The sequence below is a fragment of the Stylophora pistillata genome, chromosome 2 (assembly GCF_964205215.1).
Source record: "Stylophora pistillata chromosome 2, jaStyPist1.2, whole genome shotgun sequence".
In the NCBI taxonomy this organism is placed as follows: Eukaryota; Metazoa; Cnidaria; class Anthozoa; order Scleractinia; family Pocilloporidae; genus Stylophora; species Stylophora pistillata.
In genome coordinates, this window is record NC_142520.1 from 17764701 (window position 1) to 17784700 (window position 20000).

The 20000-nt window shown below is 38.4% G+C and overlaps 1 protein-coding gene across 1 annotated transcript; it reads left to right on the forward strand.

Moving 5' to 3' along the window:
* The first annotated feature begins 3678 nt into the window (after nt 1–3678).
* Nucleotides 3679–6985, forward strand: LOC148737492 (uncharacterized). Its single transcript, XM_088748719.1, has 2 exons — nt 3679–6371; nt 6862–6985. The coding sequence occupies exons 1-2, from the start codon at nt 6044–6046 to the stop codon at nt 6903–6905; spliced, it is 372 nt and encodes a 123-aa protein (XP_088604845.1). The 5' UTR covers nt 3679–6043; the 3' UTR covers nt 6906–6985.
* The last annotated feature ends 13015 nt before the right edge of the window (nt 6986–20000 follow it).

Consider the following 20000-nt stretch of genomic DNA (forward strand, 5'->3'; position numbering starts at 1 on the left):
AGCTCCTTTTTGGAATAAAAGACAAGTTTAGACCGTAATTCTCGATAAAGTAATCAAGACCCGCGTGCAACAGTAAGCAATAACCTAGTTTATGATTATGTCACATAGCTGTGATTCAAAGCGATACTTTACCTTTCTTTTGGTTCCTTTAATTGTCACGTGTTCTTTTCCAAAGTTGAGACTATTTTCAAATCTATGTGTAGTGTATAGTAGTATTCACGTGCGGAAACGAATTCAAGGGATGATACACTCGGGACCCACGAATTTGCATGTCTATATGCAGCGTGTATTTAATTTATTGCAGTAGTTCTTTATTGGTTAAGAGTAAGTGTGTAAAGGACGTGAGTAAACGGTTTTCAATTTAACCGCGGTGTATTACACTATGTATGTTCGCACAATACTCTAGTACTTTCCTCAAGTAGAGATAAAAGTATTATTTTGGGTCAAAAATTAGAAGATATTGAGTCTTGTTGACTCTCATTCCCACAAGTTAGCTTATTTGGATTTTATTTGGCACCAACACATCGCTCGGCCGTTCAAAGTGCGATCTACGGTCGACTATGCAGTCGTACAGTTGTCTTTCAAAATTCGTGCCGTGTAACTTCGGCTTACATCCCCAAGCCCCTTACACCCATCTGCTGGCTGAGCCTTCAGATTATTCCCATTGAATCTAGCGGTGTCATAAATATTGCATGAGCTATATTATCTGTGGCAATACCTCTAAAGAATGAATAATTTCACAAGCAAGTGCGATTAGCAGCCAGAATTTCACAACTCTAGTGGTTGTTCAGCAACATTCTTAGCTGTCTCTGCTCGAAAAATATTTATTGTGAAATTTGTGCGTTATGGCTGACGGAAATAACCCATATATGCCCAAGAAAAAGCGTCCAACAGGTCGAGGTCTTTAGTTCTCTTTTAACAGAGAGCTTCCTCGAACTCAAGAGAGCAGACTTCTTGACATCAAAGACCGCGTCAAAATGGCAAAAGGCGCGTTAAATCTAACAAAAGTGACCTCAAGTACACATGATGCGGATCTGATGGAGGCTCGGCCACACGGTTTTCTTTTCCTTCAGCGTCTTCCACTCCATATTCGCGTATTTCTTTGCCTTTCTCTGATCTTATTTCTCCAATTTTCCCTCCACATACAGAACATACACCACTAAGAATGCAGATCACTGCGCCTTCAGCAGAGAACGACGCCATATATCTCTGCAGCGGGGGAGCTCTGCGAACTCTGTATTCTTTTTTTGGGAACACTCCATCGCATGCTGTTATTATGGAAAACTCATCGATTGCGATTTACAAATCTTTAATCAACAAAGTCATGTTGTGTCCGTAACAGTTTCAAGTGTATGTGGAGATTCATTCAAGTGGCTCTCCTCCTCTATCATGGGAGGATCTCCTCCAAAGTACTATGTAAATTTGAGGTAAGTACCTTTTCGATTTCAGCTGGAAATTTTCTGAAATTCGCTCTCTCAGTATTCTTGAGTTTTGTTGTATCTGGTCACTTATCTGCCCCTCTTTTTCATAGATTGATTCATGAAGTATTGTTTTGTGACGTGACAGAGACACAGTACACAAGTTTCTCTGAAGCAGCCAACCTTGCGTGAGAGGGAGAAAAAAACTTTTCACGCAGGTTAGCAATGCACTTTCTCTAATGCTCCTAAAATCAAGTTGTATTTCTTCTTGCAAGCAAATGGCTGTCAACAACAGTTTACAGGAAGCCAAATGATGATCTCTCCACCAAAATACCTCAAATGGACTGAGCAGTTTTTTATTTGGTTTCTCTCTTACCTGAATTCTAAAATACCTCTTTTTTTTTTTAATTACTTCAACGGTCTTGAAAAAGCATTGTTATGCAACCATTGTGAATAGGGTTTGCAATGAGTCCATGTCTGCTGCCCAAGAAGAAGGGAAAAGCACCCCTGGTTATGTTGTAAATGGAGAGGTACAAGTTGATTTCAATTTTATTTTGTCTTTGGCCACATCCTTATACACCAGTCTTAGAGTATGAGAGGTGCATGCATGAGTTTTGTTCAATTATTCCTTTTTGCAAGCCAGGATCTCTGCAAGCAGTCAAGTTCATGCATAGGATCTAGTAGACTTCTGCAAAGTTCTGCTGACTAGCACATCTAAGCATACAATATCTGATATCAAGTTGTAAACCCTGAGAAATATGTGAGTACAGAAAGGTGTTCAATGTTATGTTTTGATATCTACCATTTCTTCCTGTAGTGTGTTATTACAGGTGCAAGGCATGATTTGAGTAGATCAGCAGCACACACGACGGTGTCAGCCCTTTCTTTCTCGTAAGATGCTTTTGAACTCTTTGTATGATATGTTGAACCTTGATACACTCAATGCTATTCCTAAAATATTTCTATTTTTACTGATTCTGTTTAGAACCAAAAAAGTTTTAGGAGTCGTAAACTGGAGTAGGGATAGTGAAACTTCAGCAGTGAGCCATGAAGTCCCTATGACAAAAGAGCTGCTGAATTTTCTAACTGAGACCCAAGGTATGATACATTTGCGTCCTCAATAATATCCCACCATTGATATAATATGAGTATGGAAGACAGAAAAATCCTTTATAGCGTGACTAAAGTAATTCTTTTTTTTTTTGTTTGTTTATTTATTTCTCATGTGTACTTCTGCATGAAGAACAGTCCACTCAGTGAGCAAGAATTCCATGCTAACCTGCTGATTGTTGCTGACCATTATCAGGTAATTTGAATGACTGTTGATTGAGAGAATGCATAGAAGTCATAAGGTACAAAGGGTTTTTCTCAGGTTACTCCTTCAAAAGAACGATTTCACCAAACCAAAATCATTATTATTAATTTTTGTTGTAATGAACACATTGTGTCATGTAATTCCAACAAGACATAGCATAATTCATGAACTCAAAGATTACACAATTTTCTGTAAAAATGGAAAACCAGAAGCATTATACTTACTATTATTAATACTGATCTATTAATTTGTTTTTCTATAATTTTCTTTATTTATGACTCAGGGAAATCATGTCAATTGCCATGCAGAGTCACGGTGCAAGTAGAATGGCTACATAATGAGCAAAAGGTTTTAACTAAACCTGAAGCTGTAGCTGCATATAGGAAAGCCGTTATGGGCACCTCAATGCATAGACATGCATATGATTACATGCAGGTAATTAATTGGCACATAACTGTATGTTTTTGTTTCTTTGCATAAAAAAGTTTGCCTTTTCCAAATTAGCGATGTTGCAGTAAAGGCCATCAAAGAGTTGCAAAAAATTTATGTTCCAGTTACAGAGAAAGCCACTCAAAATCTGTTACCTTCTCCAGTGTAGGGAAACATACTGGATTGAGTCTCTCCATTCAGTGATGCTCATTTATATATGCTGCTAAGTGGATCCATTATGGGGATGACACCTACAACATGCACATGGAACTAGCCATTCTTGATTGGGTAAAAGACTTACGCTTTTGTTATATCTGCACAATTGCTTTGGCACTTTTTGAATGCTATGCTTACTCTTTCTTATTGACTTATTTCTCTTGCAGAATGAAAATGTGAATAGTGAAGTATTGTCTCTGCAGATGTACCAACATGCCAGGCACCCGAATCGTCCGGCAGAGATCAGGGTGCTTACTGCAAAAACACTCAAGCTCAGGGAAACCATCTGGTCCATTTTTTTTTTAATCTAAATAACTGATGTCCATTCTGCTTACCAGTGATTCTGACTTCCTGTGATAACTTTAAATGGGAGCTCATATGTCTTGTAAAAGATGTGAGGTAACCAGGGAAGAATAATTACAGCAACTGCTGGTACTAAGTAGTGAAGCATTCATGAGTATTAGGTATTACTCAAGGGACTTTCCATGCAGTTTTATTGATGTTTCCACCTCTTAATTTTATTTTGACTGTATATGTTTCATGAACTTATTCAATTGTTATTTATAATTGCTCTCCTTGACATGGGCATTTGTTTGAGAATTTCCTTATTCCCTTTTATGCCCCATGTAAGGAATGCCTGGAGGGTAAGGCAACCTTGACCTCACATCTTTTATAACACAATTGGGCATCTTTTCCCATGCTGCATTAACTTGGTCCCCAAGTTCCACTTTTCTGGCCTGATAAACAGGGTCTTTCCAGAGCCCACACTTCTTCAGAGATCTCCAGTAAGTCATATAATCTTTACGATGTCGCACGTGATTTTCTATGTGCGCTTCTCTATACTTAAGAGCTTTTTTCAGTCGTTTATTTCACATTAGATAAAGCTTCCCAACCTTTTTTTTTTTGGATATTGAGTGGCTATGGCCTTTCACTTCCATGGCAGAAGAAAGAAAAATCAGGCTTTTCAAATGACTGCTCCATGAAACAACTCATCTACAATAAGTACGCTATTGGATGGCGCATGGGATTTTTTGGCTGCCAATGCAAGCTACGAAACCATTGACCACTGTCATAAATGGCTGCCGGATTAATATTCTTTTGTTTAAATTTAAATTAGCCTTTCTGGCCTCACTTGAGATAATGTATTCTTTTGAATTTTGTACTGAAGAACGAGGCCAGAAAGGTTAGTTTAAATTTAAACAAAATAATATTAATCTGGCAGCCATTTATGAAAGTATGCTATGAGGGGCCAATTTCTTCAGGGTATTTCTGAGAGAGCCATTAATGATTATCAATATTCAGAAGATGTACTGAAACAGTCTGTGCCACTTAAAGATATAAATCTTGTCTGTTAAACACAAAGTTAATTGTTTTAATACTGAAAAAGAAGTCTGGCTGCTACGTAACATTAAATGTCTTGGAGTTGACTTAAGGTTAACCAAGCTCAGTGTCTCAGATGATAATGTTGACAAGTTTGTTAAAAGTTAAGACATTGGTCATGTCACACAGATCCCAGGGGCATTTTCCAGACAGGTTAAGGCCAGAACCCGTGCATTGTAAGATCAATGCCTGGCAACATTATATTGATCTCCTGTACTTAGAGGTAGTGGGGAGAGGAAAGTTTGATCCTTTTGTTTCTGCTCTGGGAGCACCTATAGGGAATAGAGACTCTTTTGAGGGTTTCTGGTACAGACAGTGTTGGGAAGCGTGCTAGGAAGCAGGCGATGTTACAGAAATCAGAGGTGGACCTAAAGCAATACCTGCAGAAGAGAAGTTTTCCTCATGTAAGGCATGCATCACGTGGGGAGGGGGGGGGGATGTGGACTGGGATACTGGACTTCAAGAGTAAAAGAACATTTTATTGATGAAGCTAAAAGGTATAAAAAGTTACCAGTTAGGCTTATTGACAATCAAGCCATTGCATTGGCTTGATATTACTATGATTGTTTAGTTGACACTTGAGAAAGTGAAGATGAAACAGAGGCATAAACAATCCAATGACTGGCTCTTAGCAAGATAGGTGAGTGTCTGAGGAATGCAGGGGGACTTAATAGAATAGAGACTAATTCTGCGCAGGTTGCAGAACTGAAAGAAATGTGTAGTATGTATTTTAACTTCATGTCTTTGCTTTTTTCATCCAGTTGAATGGAAGTTGTGTAAGCACACAGGAGACACTTTTAGAGATGATGCAATGCGAAAGTTGCATAAGCACATGTAGGCTAGATCACGAGATTGTAACAGGAGATGCGTGGGAGATAATAAAACTAGTTTTTGTGTGTGAGAGCAGAAATTAAGAGAGACGTGAAAACAAGGAGGAGAATAAAACAGGATTTTTTAAGGACAATTATCGAGTACGTTAGTTACAGTGTACCCTACAAGTTCGGTACATTTGTGTTAATGTTACAACATGGAAAGTTGGATATGCTATTCCGTATCATGCAATATTGCTGTTTACAAGGTATAGGGTGGGTTATGGCATTATTGTCTCTTTGCAGGCTAAAGAGGCCAAACATTCTGGAGTGAGGGAAGATTTGACCTTAACTAATCGGCCAAATGTAAGCACCACCACTGGTAAATGGTGGCAAGTAAGGCAAAGTAATTATGTTCGCTAATTTTACCTCCCAGAACATCAACCAATGCCCTTTTCTTATACCTCACACTACCAATGACATTCTCACCACACTGTTACCAATCAAATGTTTGCAATTGTGGTGGAAATAAAGAAAATGATTTGCTCAGTTGTCAAGTTTGTTTGTCTAGTATTGACCTGGTGACTTATGCAAGCAGCAGAGGCGCGACAGAATCAGTGTTGTGTGCACTAAAACCCATTGTCTGTAAACAGTGCAATACTCGCTTTGCTGATAACTTATCACTGTGGTCTCATCTAAAGTTTTGCAATGCCACTGAGGTAAGAAGTGTAGCTATCAATCCAACTTTGATGACAGTACCTGGTTTAAAGGAAGCTTTACATAGTAGAGGATTAAGCACTGCAGGTAATAAGGACATTCTAGTTAAGTGCCTTGAAGGTGCATTGGCTGGAGAAGTGTTGTTGATTTATTTTTTAATCAACAGTTTAATCTCCAATAGTCAAGGTGGTGCACAATAAGGCATACTTGCTTTGAGAATGATAACTAAGCTCTCAACAAATTCTGTGTACCAGTAATGTGAGTAACATTCCTACTTAATAAGAAAAATGTTTTAAAATTGGTGCACGATTGGTTAAATTAGCTGTGTTTGCTAGACATGTTAAACCTGTCGGGATGCAAAGGTACTGTTGTCACTGATATCACTTGGTATGCACTGCTATATTACATAGAAAACTTTATAAACCTATTATTTTTTTTACCGACTTGCATTTTAGAGGCAGGGTTTCTGCTTTGATGTATTTATGGAACTTTGTACATAAAGGTTTGACCACTAAACCCTTTACATGCTAACAACAGTATGAATATTGTCCATACTGTTCTCAATACATTTTTCAAGGTGCTGACAAGGAGAATTTGTTTAACAATCAAGAGCCTCTTTAGTTAGTTATTATTTCCTACATTCTTGTGACTTTATGTTTAATTTGGGGTTAATATTGTAAGAAGAAATTAGATGCTGGTCACTGTTAGGGGTGAAAGGGTTAATAACTAATGACTCAGCATTTTGCTTGTTATGTTGACACAATGCATTTGTTTTAGTAATGGATTTGTCCTAAATAAAAGCTACAAAAGGCTGCAGCTTGATAATTTTAAGAGCAGGATGAAGTATACATAGATAAGTAAACTTTGTACTTAATAGGATTAATTCTCTATACTCAGTGATAGGATAATTTCATAAATGAATCGGACATCATTGTTAGTCAAATAATAAACACAAGCTTTCAGATGTTATGTTTTAGGTAAAACCATTCTTCTATTTATTTACTTCATTGTATTTCTGCCTTCAAGATATGAAGATTAAATTTTAAAATATATGCTTGTATTAATAAACATATTTCCTTCAGAACTATGTTTCAGATTTTATTCAGGGTTGTCATTGTTTTGCTATATTATGAAGTTTCGTGACAAGGTCTAACAAAACATTAGCAAGTTATGCTGTTACCCAATTAACTGTCAAGCAAGATCGTGTTCAAGTTCAATAGCTTTTGTAAATTTCAGTCCTTTGCAAATCCTTCTCGATCATAGCGCTGCACGTACAATATGGTCGTTACCCTTTGTTTTTTTACAGAATAAATCATTTGAAGCGGCGCAATTTGCGTGACAACAACAGTTGACTTGCCTCTGAGACTTTGAAGCACGCGACCATCATAAGGAATATTCTCGAAGTGCCGCCTCTTGTGCAATTTCTCTCCCTTGGTCAAAACCCTTGGTCAAACGGCGCATGATAGTTGATTCTCTTCAAACTAGCATCTAAAATCACCAACTATCATCCGCATGGTCAAACGGCCAAAAAAGTTCGTGATAGTTGATGATAGTTCGCCAGTAGTCGCGCGAGCAAAGTCACGGGAGCAGCTAGTTCCAGGCTCCTCCCGCGTAAAATGTGAACACGGACATGGCTTCGCGTGAGTCAAACAAACTTGTTGAAGTATGAATTTATCACGACGAAAGAGGACGGCAGCTTGCTTACTAGTAATCGATTTGTTGGAGGAATGTACGGAGGATGAATCTGGAGAGCGTTGGTGGAAGAGAGGACGGACAAGGGAATGGATTAAAAGGAGAAACGAAAGCGGGTTGTTGAAATTGGTGGAAGAATTGCGAGTGGAGGACACTGCTGCTCACAAGGAAATGTTGCGAATGAACTTCGAAACATCTCAGGAAATATTGACTGCTATCGGGCCTTAGATTAAACCGGGCCATTTTAAATGAGCCCGCCGATTTTCGGGGAAAACAGCTGACCAAAAACTATCATGAGCTATCATACGCGTGGTCAAACGAGAAAAAACTATCATCGACTATCGAGAAGAATTTGAAGAAGCTCAAAATGAATGATAGTTGGTGATAGTCGATGATAGTTGGTGGTCAAACAGAAGAGCGCGCCTCAACTATCATCGACTATCATCAACTATCATTGACTATCATGCGCCGTTTGCCCAGGGCCTTAAATCTCGCTGGAAACTAAATTTTCTCTGCTTGTTGCTTGTGAGTTCTTCTAACACGGGATCAAAGTCTCATCCCCGTAGTTGGGGTTATTTTCTCCAAAACGAACCCTCCTTGACAAGTCTCCGCAGAAACCTTAATTTCTACGGAGCTAGTATTCCAAAACCGGTCTCCTCTCTCTGTTTCATCCTCCATGCCGAAGTGCCTTAAACATAGTTTGTTTGATGTGCTCGCGCTGTTATTATTTGCCGCAACAGAGCTGAATAATGAAATGATACGTCAGCGGGTATGCGGTCAACAACGCGGGCTCAAGTGTCCTAGGTCTAAAATTTAGGGAAATTAGCGGAAAATAATAAGGGCTGACCTTTAAAACCGAGGAACTCTGTTTTCGTCGAAGGCACTTTCCTATTTCCAAAGGTTTAAAGGCCCATTTCCAACGGAGATGCCTTGCGCGCCCAGATCATTTTTCATAATGAAAAATACGCTATTTTCCTCGTAGTTGCGGAATCGCTTTGATATCTTCTTCCATCTTACTAATTAGGGCTTTCAAAGTTCCATCTTGAATCATGTGCGGACAACAAACTATCGTAGTATCCATATCAGTAAATAGTTTTTAATTCTTACATGTATGACGGTGAAAAATGTCATTTGAAAAGTTGATGCCGCCGAAGAAGCGGTCTAGAGGAAGGCCGTGTCTGCCCGGCTCGGCAAAGGTTATTCGACTTCGAGAGTCTGTGTATGTTTTATGGAGGGCGAGGAAAACAACCATGGGTTTCGGTAACACTACAGACAGTACTTTTGCAGAAATGTTATTGCATTGTTCCTACGATGGAACTAGAGACTCCGGGGAGATTTTTTCGAGGTAAGAATAATTATTTGACTGATTTTTACTTGAGATCCTGAGATATGTATGTAAGCAATCTCATTTGTACAAGTCATTATTCTATAATTGAAATACGCAAAGTAAATCAGTTTTGGCCAATATTGGTTATTTCTTTGTATTTTATTTAGTGTTTGAAGCCGAACAATTTCCTTCAACATCAGGTAAGCTTTGTACAAGTTTTATACACAGACTCGATTTATGATTTTTCAGTCTCAAATATTTAGCTTCAAATTTGTTTCCTGTGTTCTTCACAAATTTTTGTTTTTCTTTTTAATAGTGTTTGTGAATGACTATCAGAGTTCGCCATTTACAATAGCGCTATTCCAAAACAAAAACAAACGGCTGCAAAGGATCTCGGATGGAAATGGGCCTTTAACATCTAAATACAGCAGACAATAAATAATCTTCGAATTCCAAAGAGGGAGTATCAAACTACTGCGAAATCACAATATTTATGTGAGTTCTACATATGCACTCATGTAACGCATGTGCAATGCGTGAGAAACTTCCTGGCAACGCGCAAAGTGTATCTTACATGCGTGCGACGGCTCAATAATTATTTTAGCTCGCTGCGTACCTGTCGATCGTGACGCTGTTTTAACGCGACCATTTTTCCAACTCCCGAGAAGGTTAAGTCAGCTAACATGTAATAATCCCACTATAATAACCTAAGCGAGGGGACACTTGTTCGGGTCTCAAACACGTTGTTACGAGGATCGAATTAGTTCTACTGAATCTGTCACGCAATCCCAGACTTTTCTAGAATTATCTATAATCTGTAATATTCCAGAAACTTCTTTCATGTGATTAAGCAGTTTCCAAAAATAGTACAACTTGTAATACGCTATAAATAGTAATAGAACACTCTAGATACCTAAAGTAAATGTATAAAAGCTGGCTTGTGAGAAGTACAAAAAGGATTTGCCCGAAGGCTTACCCTCGTGGCTTGCTGACTGAACTTGTGGAAGCTATGATGTGACAAGGCTATGACCTTTTGACCTTGCGATACCCTGAGAGAAGAAAGACATGAAAAAGACGATAGCCGAGAAGGGAAGAAGATAAAGAATACAGAGTTTACTATGAGGTCCTCTGGAAGAGTTTGTGTACACGAAAAGAAAGCCATGAATCAAGAAAGCCAAACGCTGTGGTCTTCAGTCGGCGGAAGTTCGAATTGGAGGTTGATCAAGACGATGAACACCTCTACGGCATAAAGGATAGTAAGCCTGCTTTATGAACTGCTTAACTTAATCTCTGACCTAAGTAGATTAAACAGTGTAAAACTAATTAAATAATAGTTAAAATGGGTAACTCCTTGTTGTTACGTTTTTGTTGCGTGCCTTATATCGTACTCGGGAGTCTATTTTCAAATATGCTTTGTTAGCGGACATCTGTTAGTCATTCGTGCACGTAACAGCGTCTACTGAGAACTAAATCTCACCCCAATAATAAAAGGACCATTAGAACATGCCCAGTTACGGGGGAAATTTTAAAATCGCACGATTGTGTTCATTTTGTCCATTGCTCGCCTTTTTTTAGAGTTATATTAAGTTATCCATTTACTCCATTGGCTGCATGTCTTTTTAAATCTTATCTCGTACGTATAATTAGTGTTTTTTTTTGTTCAATTACTGAGGCTCTTGTCTTAATTAACTTAAAATAACCAAAACAGAAACTCCTAAGCCACTTAAAATGCCAAAATTTCTGATTAAAATTTACTTATTTAAATAAAATATTATCGATTAGGCGATTTTTTCAGCCATTACAGCCCAAGGTATTAAAAACAAGCAAAGGAGATAACCGATCAGAACTGATTAAGATAGGTTACTGGCGAGTCTGGTATGTGCACGGGGAAACAGCTTCACCAAGCAAGGCAAGTTATGTATCAAATATTTCGAGTTTTTCCACAACAAAATTTAAATTGTTTAATCGTTCGATTCACATGCCAACATAACTAAGCGAGAATCGTACAGAATGGGTGAAATAGAAAGCCTAGCTAGCTTGCGAGAGCATGTGTTCCGAATCACGTGACTATGAACTGTCAATAATTTCTTACAGTATGCTGCTTTTCATCGAATGGCAGATTCATGAACATTCAGCTCTAAGTTCTGGCAAATACTCTGCAGCATGCCAAACTTTAGCTTCTTCAACGTGTCGTTCTTCACTATGGTACAGATATCAAACTGATCGAACACTATTGGGTGCTGAAGAGAGATGGATTCTATGGCCAAATTCCTTGCCATCGTGAGGTTGATTTCCTCCTCGCTGGCCTGAACATCGCAATCATTCGGTAGTTGTTTCCGATCCTTGGCACCGTCAGGTCCTTGGGCACGTCTCATCTCTCTTGCATCTACTTCCCCATCTAATTTTCTACCTGACGTTTGGCCAATATTGAATTTGGCATCAAGATATGCCTTTTGCTTCTCAATAAGCCTGTAGGCTTTCTTGGTTAACTTAAAATCCCAGTCTAATTACAGCAATCAGTTCGACGTTCACTTCCTAGAACTGATTGCAGGGTTGGTATGGTTCCCACACCTTTTTCCAATGCAGATTTATATGCGATCTTGGCCAGGTGTAGAAAAGATCTCTTCTCTAAAGACTATGTGAATTTTACTGAGGACAGGTGTTTCTCTAAGGCAGAATACCTTTGAAAAACTCTCACACACCCGTCTTTAGGGCAGGCAAATGCTGCTGTTTCATCACCAGCAATCTCTTCATGCGTCTTAGAGACTTTGGGTTTCTCTGTAGTCTCCGACTCCGTCTGCGTGGGCTGGTTTTGGCTGAGCAATTTAAAACCACCTGTGGAAAATGTTGACCCCATCCAGCGATAACTACACTCTGAAAATAGAATGATGTTGTCGTCATCAAAAGATTCCGTAAAAAAGACGTTTATTTAGACCCTTACGTGGCCTTTACATTTTGCCGCAAGTCTGTCTGCGGCACCTTTAGCTCCCTGCGGGTCAGAAAAGTCAATTCCTATAACCTGGACTCCAGTAGATTCTGCAATGGCTGGACACGCTAGGATCGAAAATGATGAATGATAGCAACCGGCGTTGTCTTGCCTGAAATATGCCTTCGTTCCTTCCCCGTGTTCAGCTTTAGGGTCTTCAGAACATCCTGCATGATAGCCACAACTTCAGGACTTCCTTGACTGCACGAATGGATTTCATGGGTGAATCCCTGCTATTCAAGGAGGCCATTTACGCGACGAAAGATTTTCACACAAATAATTCTCGGAAAGTTCTTTAAAAAATATTATGATAGTTTCCTCGACGGATTTTTATATTGTTCCTTCATCCAAGATTTTTAAAGCAGAAATAAAAGAATTTGAGGCGATTCTTTGTTTACCGGAACGTGTTAAGCGTCACGGCTTAGGTCACGCAGAGGTCAATGTAAAACTTGATAAATTGCATACGTTGTCTTTGCCATGAATGCTGTGAATGATCCAATAGCTTTCTTTTTCTTCATTTTAGCACGAAGATTTTTGTGTAGATTTGATCAGAAGCAAATCAACACATCATTAATTTAGCGGCGTCTTAGCCAACACTGTGATTGTTTTCGACAGGTTCTGAAGTTTCTAAATCCCATCAGCCGTGTTAACATGCGTGAAGAGACACGCCGGCACTTAAAACGTGATTAAGAAAGATTGAAAGATTAAAAACTACTTTGCTTTACATTCACAGCTTCACAGAGGAAACATAACGATGATGACGCCGTTTAATGGTCATTTAATTTTTTCGGTGTATTTTTGAAAAACAGAATTAGCTTGAAATGAATATCGACTTCTGCACGCTTACATGGCGCTTGGCTGGCATCACGTTTTATTTAACTACCTAGACGAGACTTAATTTCCAACGGCCAAACTTTCCAGGTGTATAGTTTGATAAATGAGCTCTCGTCTGATATGGTCTAAATGTCGAATTTTTTAGGTACCAGGTGTCGATTAAACCGGTCAAAGTTAGCCTTTATTTTGTCTCCCAAAAAGACGTGCAGAATACACCTTTATATATAAAAACGGCGATAAAACCCATACCAAAGAGAATTACATAAAACTTTTTATATCCTTTTATCGTGCAGTGATATTATAATTACTCTGCAAAGATTGATGAGAAATGGACTTGTTTAGCGCTGCCAACATCTTTCTAAAGTTGCGTGATGATTTGACCCGCGTTTAGGCAAGGCGAAAACGGCTATTTTAGCGAGTTTTCAAACTATTTTAAATCTCAGCCGGAAAAAAAAAAACGCTAGAACTTTAAAATATTTTTTTTCGAAACTAGATCACAGAAAGGGATGTTTTGGTAAAATAAAACAAAATTAAATGTTTCGTCACTGATTTTCGATTCTGAAATATTCTGGTGGCTTCTCTTAAACGACTGGCTCATTTAAACTGGGTTGCCGTTATAGGTGTCACTAAGCTGTTATTTTGTTGTTGTTGTTTTCTTTTTGGAATTTTTTTTATTCGTTCGTTCGTGCAAAGGAGAATAATTAGAAGAAGCCTGAAACACATCCTTGAACACTGAACTACATAGAATATTCTTGACTTGATAGCGAGACTAAATAAGGAAGAGGGGAAGGGTCTAACGGTATATTTGACTCTAGAATGATCCCTCAAATTCCCTAGAAAATTTTCTTCGATAATCCATTTTTGCGAATGAATACGATACATGTTTTAGAGGCAATTTCTTAGTCTATGTTTTAGTGCGGCTTTCTTGGGAAATGACCAATGATATGCATGAAATATGCAATACAACCCATCCAAATGTCTGCTTTGAAGGTCAAATTTGACTTGTTTCTCTTACACCAATATTAAGTAAAACTCCGAACTTACAGCCATTCCAGCTGGGTATAGTTACTGAAAGTGCCTGATGGCAATTTCTTCAACTGGTTGTTGTCCAGCCACCAGCCAAAATTTAGTAAATGTAGTGTCAATTACATAGTATTTGACAACAAAGCTCAGAAAATAAATATGCTTAAATATATTCCTCATGTGCTGATACGAGGGCCTAAAATATACACTTTATTAAACCAATGTTGTCATTGATTTGATATCTACATTTTAGTTTGACATCTCAAGGTAGCGGAGAGGATAAGAAGCTATAATCTGTGACAATATGAATTGAGATAGATTTGATTTTTTTAGCTCTGAAAGCAAATTTATTACCCATTGTTGTGCTACACAAGGCTCGACATTACACACTGTCATGTATTTCCTCATAATAATCCAAGCAATAGTGCACGTGAGTAGGGGATAAGGAGTGAGTAAATTAACAGCAATGGTTTGGAGCGGGAAATATTGGAATAGTCATATAAAACGTATACTGAAAATAGTTTGTTGAAGATTACATAAAACCTGTTTTATTGTGCACGCACAGATTCATATGATATGATCATGCTTATTTCGCAAGACAGAGGGAGGGAATAAAATTTGTATCTCTGCTAAGGAATCAGCTAAAGCTTTTAAATCAAAAGAAACCCGACATAGTAGTCCTGCATTCAAGCTGTAGTAGACAAACTTTGCAGATTTTATGATTAGTGATGTTCGCTCCAAAGCGTAGATAACAAGGATAGTTTGTGTAACGAGCGTTCAGCTGCATTGCTGATATAAATGCATTATCGTTATCATCAATACCTTCAAGTCGTGAAAAATGTTTTGGGTAAGAAGCAAAGCTACTGATACTGCAAGAGATTCATATTTTGAGCCAAACGTGTCCACTCCATTATTACATTTCGTTGATCGCCCGGAGCCGATATATCAGACATCCATCCATGTAACATGTATTAGCCATTGGCCAATCCTATTTCTGAGAATCCACAGGGCGTTCGTGCTTTCTTTGGTGGCATTTCCTTTAGCATTAAGAAATGAACTGAGAACACATTCGTTTTGTCAAGGAGCATTTGAAACAGTGTATCAATTTTTCGTAATAAGGTGCTGCGCAGTAATGCAAAATTAAAAGCCTAACTTTGTAGAAAGGAAGCTTTTTCTTTTTCTTTGCCATTATGAAATGTAAGGAGAGATAATTTTTTCGCAATTTTTGTAATTTTTGCAATTAATTTACAAATGTCATTATGGGCCAGCCAAAGACCAGCGCGTGGTAACGATGACCAGATAAGGTAGAACCTGTGAATACATCACAGTGTCGGTGTGTTGATAATATATTTTTGTTTTGACATTTCGTTTACGCCAATTTGTTAACCCTTAAAGTAGAACTTTAAGAAGTTTTCGGGGTTTTCATTTAAGCCGAATGATCTGGTTACTTTACTAATCGCTTTTTGGTTTCTTAATAGTTTGGTTAGATTGACGTCTCCGTATTTAGCTAGCTAGTGCTTTTTATATAGAAAATTATAGTTAGAGTTTTAGTCTAGGATAAGACACCGTGTAATCATGATCCTTTTTAGAATAAAAGACAAGTCTAGATCGTAATTCTTGATAAAGCTGGTAATCACGATCCGCGAGCAACAGTAAGCAACAACTTATAATACACTCAGGACCTACTGATTTGCATGCATATAGATCGCATGTATTTCATTTATTCTAGGATATGCAGTTTTTTTTTTGGTTAAGAGGAAGTGTGTAACGGACGTGAGTAAACGCTTTCCAATTTAACCGCGGTGTACCCCACTATGTTCGCACAATACTTTGGTAATTTCTTCAAGTATAAATTCCAGTTTTCCGCTTTCATACAAGAACGCTCCAAAGAATAGGACAAAAAAGAAAGAGAGAAAGATTCTTTGTTTGACGGTCTATCGCATATGCATGTATCAACCCAGGAATCGAGATTCAATTCTAGCTTGAAAAGAAACATTTGCAGCAAAAATGATTTTTCTTTTAACTTTTGTATGATATTTCCTTGATATATCAATCCGGAAAGTACTGATACTACAGTGAATTTTATTTCAGGCCTACATGTCTCTAGAATATAAATTTTCCTTTGGTCGAAGGGCACATTTATGCAAGTGTATTTTCTTATATTTCCTGACGAGAATTTATTACACATTCTAATAATGAGCTATTATTTGTAATTTGACCAAGTAGATAAAGAGGTCATGTGCAAGAGTGTTCACCCCAAGTTTGCAGATTTAAGATAGCACATACGTTACGATAATTTCTACCCTTGTAATATGAACCCAGCTGCTGGCGATACAACTGGAGGTGAGCACATTCGAATAATCCCGCGGAGAAGCTCTTACCCTTCAGAACTTATCGCCGATCTTGTAGATCGAGTCTTTGACAAGTAAATAAGCAATATTTATACTAAACTTGTTGCCTTTAAGAGCAGTATTCATTTCCAAAGTATCATTTCCGGATAAAGGATATCGTATCCTTTCCGGATACGTGTGGACATGGCCTTATTTTTCCTAAGGATTTATGATTGCTTGACCCGTAATTGATTTAGGTAAACTTTATTACTTTGCATCTTCATAGACAACCAAGTCCTGTGGAATCTTATCGTCTTTGTAGTACAAATAGAAATACTTTACCGAGTTTTTCTTTGGGTGACAAATTGTATGAAACTGTTGTACTTAAGAGGGGGGGGGGGGTGGGGAGACGATGTTAACTTTGACAATTTACGATGAATCGTTCTCGATTTTGATGGTTGATTGTTTAATTCTAGGTCCTTGATAGTTGACTTTTAGTAGGAAGATATCAAAACTTTCTGTTTTTTAACATAAATAATTTCTCCAGTGATTTTCAGATCAAGCATTTCTCTGGAGAAATTCATTGAGGCCTAACTCGAAGACCTTTGACAATTGTTAGATCCAAAAAATATCTTAATTCCCGAAAGCATAGTCACAGAATCAGATGACGAAAGAGATTATAAAGCTGCGGAGGATTACCGTACGTGAGCACAGGCTCGCGCCTGCACTCTCCTGCTCAAAAACTAATGGGAAATTAATGGGAGGGTTGAGAAATAAATAAACCCCGTTCTGGCTTGCTGGTATGTCGGATGATAATGGCCTTGGCTGAGAGATTATCCTAAAAATTGGATATTTGCCCTCGAAGCTTCGCTTCTCGGCTAAATATTCATTTTTCGGACAATCTCTCAGCCGCGGACATTATCAGCCGACATACCAGCCGCCGGCCAGAAGAGGTTTATTTACTAAATAGCACAGGGATTTTTAAAATGAAGAATTGAATGAGGGACGGTGAAAGGTATACAATTATGATAAATTCTGGAGAGAAAATGCATAAATGTTTCATATTTCGCGCACCGTGCATTCTCGTACTATCCCAGTATCTATTTTATTCGTGAGCTTTTTCGCTTAAAAGATATTGGTGTCAAGAAAAGAAAAAAGATTGGAATAGTTTTCAGAATCTGCACCCGGAAATATTGTAATCGTTGCAGATATAAAGTAATAAAAGTCATTTTTGTACAATTAACTAGTTAATTAATTAATCACATAAATACTATGGCTGGTTGCTATGTAAATTCCTCCCGTTACTATCTTAGAGGTCACGTGACGACGCGTTCACGGCTTGAGAAGATTTAAACAGGAGGGCGCGCGATAAATAGGTTGGCTCCGCCCCTTGATTTCAGCTCAAATGAAAGAATCATCCAATATTGTGACCAACGGTCTGACCATATGTGAAACGGTGTGCATGGAAGACGCAGTAAAAGTATTATTTTGGGTCAAAAATTAGAAGATATTGAGTCTTGTTGACTCTTATTCCCATAATTTAGCTCATTTGGATTTTATTTGGCACCAACACATCGTTCGGCCGTTCAAAGTGCGAGCTACGGTCGACTACGCAGTCGTACAGTTGTCTTTTCAAAACTCGCGCGGTGTAACTTCGGCTTACATCCCTATGCCCCTTATACACATCGGTTGGCTGAGCCTTCAGATTATTGACACTGAAACTAGCGGCGTCATAAATACTGCATGCTCAATATTATCGCAGACAATGGCTCTATGTAAGTGCGATTAGCAGCCAGAATTTCACAACTCTAGTGGTTGTGCGGCAACATTCTTAGCTGTCGCTGCTCGAAGGATATTTATTGTGAATTTTGTGCGTTATGGTTGACGAAATAACCCATCTATGCGCAAGAAAAAGGGTCCAACAGATCGAGGTCTTCAGTTCTCTTTCAACAGAGAGTTTCCTCAAGAGAGCAGACTTCTTGGCATCAAGGACCGCGTCAAAATGGCAAAAGGTGCGCTAAATCTAACAAAAACGACCTGAAGTACACAGAATGCTGATCTGATGGAGGCTCCTCTGTTGGCTTTTGAGAAGAAAATAGAGAGGAAAGGACTGACATCGAGCCAACTGAGCTTGTCATCAACTGGAAGCACAGCTAGTCCGGACCCCTCTCTTGTTTCTACACCATCTACCACACGGTTTTCTTTTCCTTCAGCGTCTTCCACTCCATCTTCGTGTATTTCTTTGCCTTCCTCTGATGCTGTTTCTCCAATTTCCCCTCCACATACAGAACATACACCACAAAGAATGCAGATCACTGCGCCTTGGAAATCAAGCCATCGCATTGGCTTGATATTACCATTGTTTAGTTAACACTTAAGAAAGTGGAGATGAAACAGAGGCATAAACAATCCAACCACTGGCTCTTAGCAAGATAGGTGAGTATTTGAGGAATGCAGGGGGACTTTTAAAACAGGATTTGTTAAGGACAATTTTTGAGTACGTGAGTTAAGGGTGTACACCGCAAGTTTGGTACATTTGTGTTAATGTCACAACAAGGACATTTGGATATGCCATTCCCTATCATACAAATTTGCTGTTTACAAGGTATAGGGTGGGTTATGGCATTGTCTCTTTGCAGGCTAAAGAGGCCAAACATTCTGGAGTGAGGGAAGACTTGACCTTAACTAATCGGTCAAATGTAAGCACCACCACTGGTAAATGGTGGCAGGTAATGCGAAGTAATTATGTTCGATCATTTTACCTCCCAGAACATCAACCAATGCCCTCTTCTTATACCTCACACTACCAATGATGTTCTCCACCACACTGTTACCAACCAAATGTTTGCAATTGTGGTGGAAATGAAGAAAATGATTTGCTGAGTTGTCAAGTTTGTTTGTCTAGTATTGACCTGGTGACTTGTGTAAGCAGCAGAGGCGCGACAGAATCAGTGTTGTGTGCACTAAAAACCCATTGTCTGTAAACAGTGCAATACTCGCTTTGCTGATAACTTATCACTGTGGTCTCATCTAAAGTTCCTCAATGCCACTGAGGTAAGAAGTGTAGCTATCAATCCAACTTTGATGACAGTACCTGGTTTAAAGGAAGCTTTTCATAGTAGAGGATTAAGCACTGCAGGTAATAAGGAAATTCTAGGTAAGCGCCTTGAAGGTGCATTGGCTTGGGAAGGGTAGTTGAATTAATTTTTAATCAACAGTTTAACTTTGCCAAAATATTTTATGTGAAGTGTACTTTTCTTGGTCAAGTTGGTGCACAACAAGGCACACTTCCTATGAGAATGATAACTAGGCTCTCAGGAAATTCTGTGTACCAGTAATGTGAGTAATATGCCAACTTACTAGGTAAAATATTTTAAAATTGGTGCAAAATTGTTTAAATTAGCTATGTTTGCTAGACAGGTTGAACCTGTCGGAATGCAAAAGTAATGTTGTCACTGATATCCCTTGGTATGCACTGATATATTACATACAAAACTTTATAAACCAATTTTTTTTTTTTAATT